The sequence below is a fragment of the Octodon degus genome, unplaced genomic scaffold, assembly GCF_000260255.1.
Source record: "Octodon degus isolate 3935 unplaced genomic scaffold, OctDeg1.0 scaffold00052, whole genome shotgun sequence".
NCBI classification, from domain to species: Eukaryota; Metazoa; Chordata; class Mammalia; order Rodentia; family Octodontidae; genus Octodon; species Octodon degus.
The window spans coordinates 8,375,391-8,389,380 of NW_004524628.1; the positions used below are offsets into that span (position 1 = coordinate 8,375,391).

Below are 13,990 nucleotides of genomic sequence, written 5' to 3' on the forward strand. Positions count from 1 at the left end.
AGGGTTGGGGGCTCCTGGTGTGCAGGGTTGGGGGCTCCTGGTGTGCAGGGTTGGGGGCTCCTGGTGTGCACGGTTGGGGGCTCCTGGTGTGCAGGGTTGGGGCTCCTGGTGTGCAGGGTTGGGGGCTCCTGGTGTGCATGGTTGGGGGCTCCTGGTGTACAGGGTTGGGGGCTCCTGGTGTGCAGGGTTGGGGGCTCCTGGTGTGCAGGGCCTCTGAGCTGGGCCAACCTTCCTGTTGTAAATGATTTAATTTTCTCTTTGTGGAAGGCAATTCCAATTTCTTAAATCATTGCCTGGCAAAAAGTAAGATCCTCCAAAGTTGTAAGTCCAAGACACGTGCGCTCCTCCGCCTTTGCAGTTTGCTTAGAACACCTCTGCCCACAGTGCAGTGTGTGCACGGCATCGGCCTGGGAACTGGCCTGCGATGTGATTCGGTGCAGAGTTGGCAAAGACTGACCTCTGAGGAATATTATTTCTGTCTAATTGAAGAGCATCGGGATTCCGTTTCCTGGTGCTGTTTCTACTCACGGGGCTTTATTTTATTTTGTCAGCCTGTCAGTTCACAGCAGATTCATAGAGGAGGGCAAAGATTGTTTGGCTGCCACCACCTTGTACATGGAGAGGCTCCAGGAGCAATACCTGCTCTGGTGTTTAAGTCAGTTTGCAGACACAGGAGGAAAAGTGCTGTAAGAACGGGACTGTGGAGCTCACTGCAGGGCGAGGCTCGTGGGCACTTTGTGGAGCTTCTCCCCAAGGGGGACAGTGCTGGTAACTTGCCTTCAACTGTGCTCCCAGGGCGCAGAGGACACAAGAGACCAAGAGGCTTTCCCCTGAAGACGTGGAGTCCATGAGAGACATCCTGACACACAACCTGTACCAAGTGCGACAAAGGGTGCGTACAAGCCGCTGCCCGGTGTCCCCGGCCTGCCCTGGGGACCGGCCCTCCTAGAACCTGTTCTCGCTCCCATCAACCTCTCCCTGAACGAGTCTTCTCTGCTTGGTTGGAAGGACAGAAAGTTCTTTGTCAGGCTTCTGCTGTAAAGTTGGCACTGGCGGCATGAAAGGAAATGCAGCTCCAGTTGCCATCTCTAGGGGTCAGGCTGCTCCAGCCCTGCGCCTGGAGGCTTCTAGAAACCCGGGGTCTCCTCTCTTCCAAAGAAGGACCAGCTGTCACGGTCACCACAGCACCACAGAAGAAGTGTGGCACCAGGGCACACCCCCGTCTATTACCAGTCTAATAAGGGGCTGTAAAATTGACACATTGACAGTGTGATGCTTAAAGCTGGAATAAAAGGAGACACATGAGGCATTTTAGTTTTCAGTTTAGGAAATAAGCATGGAGTCTTTAGTAGATCTTGGTGCATGCAAGAATATTTCTTAGGATAATGGATGAGTCCTTCTGGAGCCTTGCATAAATGCCACTTGAGCTGATGCCACCTGCTGTGGGAGGTCTTTTTTTTTTTTTTTTTTCCTAAGTTTGTGTGTCCTGATTCTAGGATGGAACTATAATCAGTATGGGAAGGCCTTTGCTTTGGTGCCTGTGTCACATAGACCATTTCTTAGTGGGATTTTTAAAAGTCATGGTGGCGGAAGATAGCACAAGCATCAAGGGAGAGAGAAAGGGACAAGGGAGATAGGAAGTCTCTTTTTTTTTTTTTTTTTTTCCTAAGTTTGTGTGTCCTGATTCTAGGATGGAACTATAATCAGTATGGGAAGGCCTTTGCTTTGGTGCCTGTGTCACATAGACCATTTCTTAGTGGGATTTTTAAAAGTCATTTAGGGCCAGAGAGATAGCTTAGCAGTCTAAGTGCCTGTCTGGCAAATGCAAGGACCCAGGTTCAATCCCTGGTACTTCATGCTATGCTGGCCCCGAGCTGAGCTGGCCACAGAAACTGGGTGTTGTGGCACATGTCTGTAATCCCAGTGCAGAGGAGACTGAGACAGGAGGATCACTATGAGTCTGAGCTGTGACTGGGTGAGACCCTGTATCAAAAAAAAAAAAAATTTTTTTTTTTAATCATCTACAGCAAGCTCTTTCTAAGTGGAAAATGCTGGGGTCAGTAAGCCTGGGGAGCAACCTTATTCAAGGTCACAAAATAAACCCAAGCTAAGAACACGGCTCTCCTGACCATCTTCCTGGTGTTCTCTCTGTGTCCCCAGATTCACATAATCCACAGAGAGTCACTTCTGGCTTCTTTTTCAGGGTGATTCGAGGGACTGTGTGAGTGCAGGACTGAGTGTTGCTGAGAGCTGCTCGGAGTAAATTCCAGGGCTCTAAAGCTTTCCAAGTGAAACTTTCAGCAAGACTCTTGCACGCTGCATTAGATGCCGCGATAAGAGCTTCCCGGGCTGAAGAATGCAGGCAGCTCAGGGACAGCCAGGGCCAGGAGTTCCAAGCCCTCAGCCTTTTCCCCAAGTGGATGAATTTAGGGCATGTTTAGGGCAGCAGAGGCAAGATCTGGCAACCCCAATCCAGTCAAAAGTAGGGCTGCTGTTTTCCCTGAAGCAGGTGCTCAGGTAGCCCAGGTAGCCCCCCTCTTCTCTGTACGTTGGCTCCCCTCTTCCCCAGTCCTCCAGAGCTCTCTTCTAAAAGCTACACAGATTCTTCCTTCTCGTTGCCCCAAGTTGGAGCACAGTGGCCGCCTGTCATCCTGCGGGCCCACCGTGGGGAGCCCGTGAAAAGAACAGGAGCCTCTGTTTCCACTCTGGTACCTGAGGGTGAGGCTCAGCAGTCCCACCCCTCCGTAGTTCTCCTTTCCAACTTCAGCTTCACAAGGGTATTGAGGTTCCTCTCTTCTTCCATGATCCATTTGTTCTCTTAAAGAAAAAAATCACCCTGCAAGTGCAGCTATCCATTTCCACGACTTCTAGAGTAATTCTGCACTTTTGTTTTTTAATTATATTTATTTATTTATTTAGGCCTGCTTAGCCCACCCTGAGGGAAGGGCTGACCTGGCATGTGGGGGCGGGGATCAGACCAGGGTCCTCTGCGCCTGCCTAAGCTTGTGTAAGCAGGTGCTTTAGACCTCTGAGCTATCTCGCCAGCTGAAATCCGCATTTTTAAGGATTGATGTTAACTGTGTGTTGAAGCTGCCCGCGCTCCTCTAGCCTGGGCCGCTGGTGGGCCGCTGGTGGTCAAGGCGCTGCTCAGTGGCAAGGTCTCAGAAACACCTGTCGGGGGAGTCAGGGGCCACCTGGGCCAGTGTTTGCCTCTGGCTGGGCCTAATCCACAGTAGGTCTGAAACTGAGACCCGTGGGGCGTCTGGCCACTTTGCTGGAAGGCTCTGTCCTCTGCATGTACCAGAGGAAGCTCTGAACGTGGAGGCATGGAGCATGAGAAACGCTCTTCTGAATTCAGCTCAGTTTCCAAGAAGAGGTCAGAGCCTGGTGGGCAGTTCCTGGAGTGGCCTTGGCGACTATGTCCATGTGCTTTAGAAGGAGGGGAGCAGCGTGCTCGTCCCGGTGCTCTCTGCCACCGGCCAGGGCACAGCTGGGACGCGCCAAGCCTCAGGATCACCGCAAGTGACGCCAAGTGGCTTCTCCTGCAGGCCCTGAGGTGTAATGGCAAAGCGGATCCAGGGTACTCTCTGAGGGACCTGTCCCCGAGATGGTGGGGTGGGGGAACCCTGCACCTCCATTGTGCGCTCAGAGACCTCCAGGCTTCCTGCCTGCGAAATAGACAAGTGCCGCGTACTCCACGGCAGAAGACCAGCTCTTTCTTGCGCGCGGTTCCTCCAGGTCCACACAACCCCTCCCCCATGGAGCCGATGTCCTGTGACCTCCGGGACCAGAAGTCCGCTGGGCGAGTCCTAACCTGTCCTGCTCTCTCTGCAGACCCTGTCCTACAACAAGTACAACCTCAAGCCCCAGAGCAGCGAGAAGCAGGCGAAGGAGATCCTGATTCGGCGGCAGAACACGCTGCGGGAGAGCCTTCGCGAGGGCCGCCGCCTGCCCTGGGGGCCGCAGGTGCGGGTGCCGGTGCGGCAGACAGGGCCTGTCTGCCAGCGTCCTCGTCCCCGGGCTGTCCCCCGGCAGAGCCTCCTGAGGCCTGCACCCGGCTTAGCCCGTGCGGCACCTCGTGCAGCACGCGCGCGTCCACCGCGCCTTCTGCTGGGAGGCTGGGCGCGTGCAGAGTCCGTCCGGGGCTCGGTTCCGAGGCCGGGCCGGGGGTGGCACGGAGGCCTGGGCAGCCCATTGGCACAGGAGGCAGGCTGCGCCGCCTGCTTCTTCCGCCCAGCCAGGGCCTGCAGCACGGCCTGGCCTCTGGCCCGTCTGGGCCCGCCGAGGTTCTCACTGGGTCTCACTCGATCCCCGCAGGCCGGCGCCAAGAACGTCCGCTACCTGTCCTTCCCCTACGGCAAGCAGCAGGCCTGGAGGAGAAACACGGGTGCCACAGAGGCCACAGGTAACCGGGGGGCTCGTCCCTCCCCGGGCCGTCGCCCGTGGCTGCGTGGGGGCCTCGCAAGATTGCGAATCTTAACATTCCGATGCGAGCTGTGGGGCGGTGTGACAGGTTTGGTATCCGGGGAGACCATGGCCTATCTCCTTGTGGATTTTTCCTTTTTCTGCCTTTCTGCACTCATTCTTCTTTTTTTTTTTTAAAAAAAAAAATTTTTATTTATTTATTTGTGTGTGTGTGTGTGTGTGTGTGTGTGGCCAGCTCAGCCACCAGGGGGCGGGGCTGGCTGGCATGTGGTGCTGGGGGATTGAACCGTGGTCTCTGTGCTTTGCTAAGTTTGTTCTAAGTAGGTGCTTTAGACCACTGAGCCATCTCACCAGCCCCATGCACTCATTCTTTATTTGGTTGTTGATCTTCAAATGAATTTGGGGAACTCTGCCCACGATGGGTGTCATCCCTGCCTACTGCCAGTCAGTTTTCCTCAAGCCTCATGTTCAGCTTCTACGTTTTAAGATATATTTGGTATTAGAAAAGTTTTATTAAATCTCCTCTGAAGTGTATGGCAACATTAGGTAGCGATTCACCCAGGTATCTTTGCTGACAAGTACAGTCCTTTAGTTTTTGCATGTGGATTGCAACCCGTGAGAGATTTCTCTTTGGGTAAGGATTAAAGAGATTTTCAAGGGGCTGAGCTCCCAATGCGGTCTTTTCCTTCAGGATAAAATGCCACCTTTGCTCCACTACAACATTCAGGATGAAGATGGTTTTGAACTTCATTTTTTTTCATTGGTCAAATTATCTACCCCCAGACTGGACTCGCCTACTCAGTAGTATTTGAGGTTGTCACTGAGTTACTCTACAAACAAAGCAGGCAAACTAAACCAGACAGCAACAAACATAGGGCATGGGATAGATTGACTTAAAAATATCCTCCTGGTACAAATAATCCAGTGCTATTTTGGCCATTTGGGTGAATAGAAAGGAAGAAGAACGTGACACTGACATTTCTCCTGAGATAACCCAGAGCAGGTTCATCAGAGCCCTGGCGTGTGACTCTTAAATAAGGATTATATTAAAGAATAGAACATCTAGAGACATTCTAGATGACCATCTAGAACAGAGATGACCCACCTTCTAACATGGGGTCATCCCAGAAGGTGGGGCTGTTCTTTGAATGCTGGACGCATCTTGTCACTCAAGTTAGGCCACCGCGCAAGCCACCTGCATGAGCCTCTTCCTTAGGCCAAGAGCCCACCTGACCACAACTCAGAATGTGTCTCCTGAGGGACCTTTACACTCTAGGGAATAAGTGCATGGTGAAAGATCAGGCTGTGGGGACAGAGGCATCCAGGTCACTGTCCCTCAGGTGCTGGCCCCTCTGCAGAGCACAGATCAAGACGAAGCCGTGAAAAGATGGGCTTATTGACTAATGCTACTTACTTTCCGCACTCAGAGCAGCTTGCCCGGGCCTCACTTTCTCCTGCTGGCCTTGCCATGCTTGGAAAGCACTGCTGAGTGGACAGGTTAAGATTTTCTGGTAGCCCCTTCCCAAGCACCCTTTGTCCATATAAACCTCTGACTGTGCTGCATTCTCTTGGGCTATGGGAATATTTTTTCCCCCTTCCTTTAAACGAACACAGCTGCATCCTCATCTCTTGGTCCCTCACTTCCAGTGTCCCCAGGGTTGCCTTCTGCTGGTCAAAAGGGATGAGACTCAGACATAGCGCTCATAGGCTGAGATGTCCAGGGAGCCACCCAGGAGAGGCCAACCCGAAGCAGTCCATCCCCCCACCACACAGCAGTGCCCTGTGGTCTTCAGGTCAGCTGCTGTTGTCATCTAGAAAGACAGAGTGGCAAGAAGGAAAATTGGATTCAGGGCAAAGGGCCTTTTAGACATAGCAAGCTTGTGCCTATGGCTCATGTCCTTGGCCTGTTGGGCCAATCTTGTGACAAAACATTATCTCAGTCACCCAGGGGACTGGCTTGACCAACAGGATTCAATGCATTTTCATGTGCCTATGACACAGCATCAGTCTCCTGGCCTTGGAACAGTGACCTTGAAAGAGAAGCTATGTGGAGGGTGAGGGGTGGGACCACAGAGCAGGCTCAACTTTGCCCTGAGTTCCTGACCTCTGGGCAGGAAGCCTTCACTCCGATACTGAATCTGATTTTCCTTTTTGCCACTCTGTCTTTCTAGATGATGACAGCAGCGAGCCTGGGCTCCCATCCATCACTTTCAGCGCACGACCCCAGTTGGGGTCACTTCGGGAGAGCTGGTTGGCGCGGGAGGTGATCCCCATGAAGAGCTTACCCCAGGGCACAATGACGCTGCCCTTCCATGACAGCAGAGACCCTGGGCTGGGCAGGAGGGCAGTGGTGCGGCCCCGACCACTGTTCCTTGCCTTGGACGAGGAGTTTGAATCGAGGGAGGAGAGTGACGAGGAGGCTTCCACCCTCAGATCCAGGTGGACGGTGGAGCGTGGACACAGCAGGGAGCATGGCCAGTCCCACAGCCCTCTGCTCCGCAGGAAGTAGAGCTGCTGCCCACAGGACTGCTTCTGGGCTTCCAGAGCTTGTCCTCCATGGTTGTGAGAGAGAGGTCTTCAGATGCAAGCCGTGGAGTTGGCTTTCTTGGAGTTACTGGATACAAGTGTCTAAGAGACAGTAAGATGCTAGGGAATCTGGGAACGAGGTGTAGAGGGGCCGCCTTCTGAGCTGGGGGGCAGTGATAGGAGCTGGGCCCCCGCCTTCCTAAGCTCACCCTCTGAAGGCCTCTGACCCAGCACGGGCACTGAGATGGAAGTGGCGCTGGTTGGTGACTCGCGCTGACCACGCGTGTGTGCAGCTTAGAATCAGGCAGAGTGAGGTGGAGTCTTGGCCATCTCCTGGCACAAACGCTGTGTTCGCAGGTGAGGACCCCAGGGCCGAGGTACCTGGTGAGCTGTCCTCCCTCCAGTGAGTGTACTTGTTTTGATTTTGATATCTGATATGCAATCTTCTATCTGAAAAGCTGGCAAAAATTTTTATAACCTTGCTGTATCCAATGGGCAACAGTGGTGGGTGCAGTGCACACTACAGGAGGAAGATCAGATCAATGGCTTCATGGTCTATCCTATAATTGCAATATTGATTTTAAAAGCAAATATTAGAAACACAGTGGCCACAGCATCTGACCACCATGACATGGACACCAGGTACTTGTGAGGTGTACGTAGCACTCGGCGTTGTTCCCCGGCTGCACTTTGAGCCGCACGCTTCAGCTTGCCAATTAGACCAGACAGCACTAACGCTGCTCCCTTCCTCTCTTCCTCCTCCCTCCCTCCTTCTCTGTCCCTCCTCCTCTATACCTCCTCCCTCTTTCCTCCCTCCCTCTAACCCTCTTTCTCTCCCCCTCCCTCTCTACTCTCCTTCCTTCCTTCCTTCCCTCCCTTCTTCCCTCTCTTCCTCTCTCTCTTTCTCCCTTCCTCCCTTTCTTCTCTCTGGCCACCTGTCTCTTAATAATCACTCCACAGGCTTCATTTAATGTGCCAAATGAATAACCTGTGATAATTAACTAGATATCCTTTTACCATTACTATTTCTGGTACTTCTACCACCCTTGCCTGAGTTTTAATCCTGTCCATCTATAAAGGCTCCCACTGAACGTTCCCTAGATCTGCCCTGACCCCTTTCATCCCTACGTGTCCTTGTGTTTTTTTGGGGGGTGCAGAGGACTTCCCTGTGACTTATGCTTCTGCATGAACACATCTGTTTGTTCTGGTGGCCCAGCATGAGAAAGACAAGGAGGGGCCGGCTAGTCATTGGTTTCAGCCACTGGTCTGTCTTGCCATCCATCTATGCTTTCTCTTTTCTGAGCCCTCGTAGGTTTTAGCAGGTTTTTCTCCTCTCGGTGATGTTTACGTCTTGGCTCAGTGGCTGCTTCTCCACGCTCCACTGATTGCAGCACCACAGGTTGGGGAGGGATGTAAGTGAAGGTGTCCTCCTCAGCATTCTTATCTTCCAGATGTCATAGATGGGGGCCTGGCATGCGCTCAGGGTTGCTGTCCCTCACAGGGAAAAGGCCACGTCCTCAGGTAGGACCTAAGGACACCAGGAATGGGCCAAGGACATTTGGCTTTGTCTGAGATTTATATGTTGTGAATGGTTGTCCCTAGCCTGCTGAGCCAGAGAAACGGCAAGGGACCCCTTGGCTGGTCCTCTGGGGCTGTAATACAATGCTGCTTCTGATCTGAGGGCTTTCGCTTTAATAGAAGTTGTACACTGCCACATGATAATGATCAGCTAAGCGGGATAGCATCACATGTAAAGCCTTGGGATTTGCTTTTTGTTTAAATAAACAAGCAAGCAAAGAAGTGTATGGGGGGGGTGGAGACAGAGACAGAGACAGAGACAGAGGTGGCAGAGCTGTCATCCAAATCCACCTTGTTAAGGTGACGGGCAAGGCTGCGTCTTGGAGGTAAGGGGTCCCTACATCACTTATTGTTCTCTATCGATGTACAGCAGAGGTTCGGTTGCACAGGTCCTTCTGAAAGTACCCAGCCAGGACTCAGGTGCAAGGGCTCCACCAGAGTCTCCGGCTTGCTGTCACATGCAGGTGCCATTAAGCAGGGTCTGCATAACTAGTGGAAGTTGCCCACCTGGACCAGGAACCACATTCTACTGCAGAAAGTGAGCTCAGGCCACGGAGAGGCCAACTGACAGAGTGATGGGTGGACAAAGGACTGCACAGGTGACCCCTAGGCCCTGCGTCATCCGAGGCCAGCAGGGCACTTGCCAGCGGCCTTTGCTGCCGGCTTTTCCCTCCACGCCAATGGATTTTTCCTAGATGCACACGGCAGTGATGGAGTTAAGGAGAATAAAGGCAGCAATTACAACCACACATGGTAAAAAGCTAATTTAAAATGTGTGCGTTGTACATTTCTGGAATTTTCCATTGGACAACTTTGGATGCAGTTGCCTCGGTCACTGAAACGGGAAGTGGAACCGAGGATAAGCAAGGACCACTGTATCTCGAAAGGGAGAGAGCACGTGCGGCAAGGAGCAAGGCTACCAACATCTTCCAGTCAGACCAGCTGCTGGCTCATTGGTCCTGTGTCCTGTGCACAGGACGTGGCCGTGTGCCCAAGGCAAGGGTGTAGCCATTGCTCCCCTGGCCACCACATCCCGCATTTCAGCACTCACACAGTCAGACTGCATCTTGTCAATGGAACTTGCGGCTCTGAGTTCATTTCCCCTGCAGGGACGTGGCCTGGAAGTCCCTCCTAATGTGTGGCAACAGAGTTCTCCGAGAGGCTGCAGCTCTGTCAGGCCGGGACAGCACCCAAGGCATGACCGTAGGTCACGCCCTCCAGCGCTGTGTGGAAACAGTGTGTAGCCAAGTGTGGTGCCGCATAGCTGCAAGCCTGCTCCTCAGGAGGCTGAGGCAGGGGGATCAAGGTTGTGAGTTCAAGTCCAATTTAATGAGATCTTGTTTCAAAATATTTTTTTTTTTTTTTTTTAAAAAAAAAGGGGGTTGAGAATGTAGTTCAGCAGCCCCTGGATTCAATCCCTAGTACTGCCACCACCACAGCCCTGCCATGACCCTCAGTGTGAGCTTGCTCTCAGAGGTTTTCCAGCAGATGCCTGTAGTGCAGGGCAGTGAGGGGTTTTGGCCAGGCAGGCTGGATTCTTGGCCCTGCTCACCCCAGGGTGGAATAAGATTTCCTAGTCCCCCTTGCACCCCTGTCTGGGCCTGGCTCCTGGTCAACCCTCCTTGCTAGTGGCCCCAAAGAATGTATGCATTTATCTTCAACCTCAAAAAAATGTCCCCTTCCTCTCCTCCCTTTCCGCTCCTTCCCCCATCTCTTGTGTTCCTTCCCATTTGCAAAAGATGCAGCTCTCTGCTTCCTATCATATCTCTTGTATTTTTCTCTTTAACCTATTCATGTTTTGAGGCTTTTCTTGGATGAGAAATCATGAGATGGTGAAGCAAGTGTGTCTCATTTATTTCACTTAATGTCATAATCTCCAGGTGCATCCATTTACCTACCAATGACTCCAGATTACCGTTCTTCATGGCAGAGTAGTACTCCATTATGTTTCTTGTTTTTATCCATTCATCTGCTGATACACACAGGCCACTTGCAAGAGTGAGCTGTTGTTAGTTATACCGCTACAAGCTCGTGTGTGTGTGTGTGTGTGTGTGTGTGTGTGTGTGTATCACTGTAATCTGACATCTTGAGCCCGTTGGAGAAGATATCGAGACCATAGAGATCTTTAATCCATGTGGTCAGTTCAGAACTCAGGTTCTGAGGTCAAACAACTTTCAAGAGGCTTGAGGCAATTTGAAGTGGACCAATGATAGAATAAGTCTACCTCTGGGATGATTCAATGAAATCAGTGAGGATTGAATAAAGTAATCCATGTAAAACTTTTAGGTTGGTGTTTAGAGTTTGATCACGTTATCTATACTTGCTTGAGAGCAAGTGTCTGGACTCAGGAAAGAGGACGCTGATTTGACGCCACATGAAGTGTCAGTGACTGAGGCTCAGAACTAGCTGGTGAGCAAGACAGAGTGCTGGGGCGCCGTGTGCGGCGGCAGGAGCTGCAGTCGCTGAATATCAGGGGCCTTGTGGGACCGGGTGGTACCATCAGTTCAGAGGTCACCAATCAAAAGCAAAACTGGAGACAGACCCTGTGCGTGGGTCTTGCGCCTTGCTCAGGCTGCCTAAGCACGATGCTGTCTTGCTTGTGTAGGTTGGCGTCCTCCTCCAATGAGCCTTGGATCATTGCGCACGGTCTGAGCCTCACTCATGCTCGGCGCGAGCTCGCGCGTGGAGGCCCTGCCCTCTCCTGACGGACAGCCTGCTACTACAAGGGGGAACCCTCAATGGGAGAATTCCTCAGCTTGAAATTTATTTTCTAGAACAGGACTTCACTCCAAAAAAATGACTCTCTTTAGAGAGACAAATGGTTAAGAGTTTTTAGCAGAGATAAAGAATGGCTACTGGTGTGCTTCATAATGGCCCAAAATTAGGCAAAGCGAATTTCTAAAAAATAAATTCAGTGGATATGTTGATGTTGTGCAAGTTGTTTTATCCACCAATAAAGCAGTTGCTTTCTTGTAGTTTGCATTCTTTTTCCACTGGAAACGCCTGCAAGTGTCTTGCTTCTAACTCCTGAGAAAGCGCACCCGTGTAGACAGCGCCCTTGGCAGACACCGCCCTTGGCAGACACCAGGCCCGCACTGTGAGCTGTCAGTGGGGACCGAAGCCGAGGGCTTCAGAGGCATGCCTTCCAGGAGCAGCCCTGCAGCCCGCGGCGATGAGCCCTTCCTCAGGAGTGCCATAACCGATTGCCTACATTCGTTTTTCTCTGAGGCGCTCAGGAGCTGCCCAGGTAAGCAGAACCCTCCAGGTAAGAAAGGCAGGTTAGAGACCCGCGCAGCCTCCGCCCGCCTTCTGTGAGTTGAGGTTTACGCAGCTGAGTAATTAAAACCAGGCTGCGGCTGAGCCCAGCTGGTGACTACTGCCAGTTAGAGACCTCGGCACACAGCTCTGCCTCACAGTAGCAGATCGCAAGACAAAGGCATTCACTCTGCTTTTAAGAAAACGTTGACGTGGGGGCTGAGGGGACAGCTCAGTAGAATAAGCGCTTGCCTGGCAAGCACAAGGGCCTGAGTTCAATCCCCGGTTCGGGGGGGTGGTGGGTGGGCGAAAACGTTGGTGCATTTGTTTATTAATCTTTGTTTTTGGCTAGTGTTTGTAGGAGGATAGCGTTCGTCAAGGGGAGCTGGCGCATGCGCAGGACACACCTTGGAGCCCTGTGTAGCCCCTTCCCTCCCTGGAATCAGTCTGAGAGGAACAGTCCTGGCCACATGCGTAGAGCAGCGCCCTCTAGACCGGAGGGCCAGGATCACCCCACAGGAAGCGAGAGGGCGGAGTAACAGGCCCCAGGTGTCCCTTGCCTTGGGGCCTCAGACCCCAGGCGGTCCTGGATCCCTCCCACCCTCCACACCCTCCTTTCAGAGAAGTGGGGATGGAATAAGTGGCTCAGAGCCTCTCTCTCCGGGAAACATCCACCAGTAGGAGACAGCAACTCCATCCTACCAAAAACAACAGCTAGGAAACAAAAAGGTCTGCTAGAAATAGAGGAGCCCTTGGGGAAGCTGTCAGCGTATTGAAACATATTTTTATAAATTTAATGGCTAAAGTTAGATGAGCAAAACTGATATTTTGAGTCATTAAAGTCTTCTTTGAGATGTCACAAAATGTTTGTGTCTGATTTAATTTTTTTTCTTTTTATATTCCAATAAAAATTTTTTTTCCAATTTATTATTATTTATTTAACTGGTCCTGAGGGAGTGAACCCAGGGTCTTCATACTGAACTACATCCTCACGTCTTGTTAAGTTTGTTGTTTTTAGTTTTGAGACAGGGTCACACGAAGCTGCTTAGTTGCCCCAGCGGGGCTGGAATTTGCACTCCTGTCTCAGCCTCTCAGGGTGCTGGGATTGGCGGCCAGCACCACCACGCCTGATTAAAGCACCCAGTTATGGCTTGTTTCTAGTTGTCCCCCGCAAAGCCTCACGTAAGTCATGGATGGGGTGGACGTTCGAGGAGCAGTAGGAGGCGCAAGGCTCGAGGGGCGGGGCTAGAGGACCAGGGCGGGGCTCAAGGGGGCGGGGCCAGGGAGGCACGAACTGTTAAACGGGCTGCAAGAGCCCTCCCCGCCAGACCTCTTGGCGTTGTGGAGCGGGTCATCCTGGATGCCACCGGGCACTCCAGCCTCTCCTTCAGACCCTGTAGCCTGGGGCTGCCACGGCTGCGACTGAGGCCGCCTTGGGCAGAAAGGAGATGTTTGGAGAAGACAGAGGCACTGACCCTCTTTCCTGAGCAAATAAGGCTCCAAGGTTTTGCTACATAATTCAGACTGTTTTAAACTATGAAACCTCCAGTAGCTGAGCTAAATAAAACTTTCCTTCCTTCATTTTGAGTGTCAGGTATTTGTCCCAGCAAGAGAGAAGAGTAACTAATACACACCCTTTTTTATAACCTTTTTTGTTGTTGTTGTTTTCTTTTAATGTAATTTTATTTATTTTTTAAAAATAATTTTATTGAGAAACAATAGTAATGAGACAGTTTCAAAACCGATTAGTAGGACAGTTTCTTTTCTTTTTTTTATAAGCAGAATATATTTATTGAGAGAAAGAAATCTCCTGTCTGAGAGAGGGACAGGAAGGGAGGCCCGAGCGGGTAGTTCCTCCGGAGGACAGTTTCAATAATTAATACATTGCATATTGTTGTCTTCTTAGGGGTTCTTCATAGTATAAGATGCAGACATGATATCTTGTCCACAACCACTATTAGAACAAATCTATTCATTGAATTAAGAGAAAGTAACTGTATATCTATCCTAACTATTTTGAATATACAGATACAAAATGGTCCTTCATTTGGATCCCCTTTTTTTATTTAGTTTTGCCAGAGATGGGTATTTCATTGTCATTTATTTTTTTTTCAAATCAAATTGATAGGACAGTTTCAATAATTAACACATTGCATACATTCTTCCTAGTGGTTAATTGCTGTACAAGATGCGGACATGATATCCT

General features: G+C 51.2%; 1 protein-coding gene across 1 annotated transcript in view; it reads left to right on the top strand.

Moving 5' to 3' along the window:
• Slc9a4 (solute carrier family 9 member A4) overlaps positions 1-7,736 on the top strand; it is a 48,764-nt gene extending 41,028 nt beyond the window's left edge. Inside the window, exons 9-12 of the mRNA XM_004633262.2 lie at positions 796-892; positions 3,835-3,966; positions 4,318-4,405; positions 6,597-7,736. Coding sequence (XP_004633319.2) covers positions 796-892; positions 3,835-3,966; positions 4,318-4,405; positions 6,597-6,934 — 655 coding nt within the window. The 3' untranslated portion in view covers positions 6,935-7,736. The remainder of the gene's footprint in view (positions 1-795; positions 893-3,834; positions 3,967-4,317; positions 4,406-6,596) is intronic.
• The last annotated feature ends 6,254 nt before the right edge of the window (positions 7,737-13,990 follow it).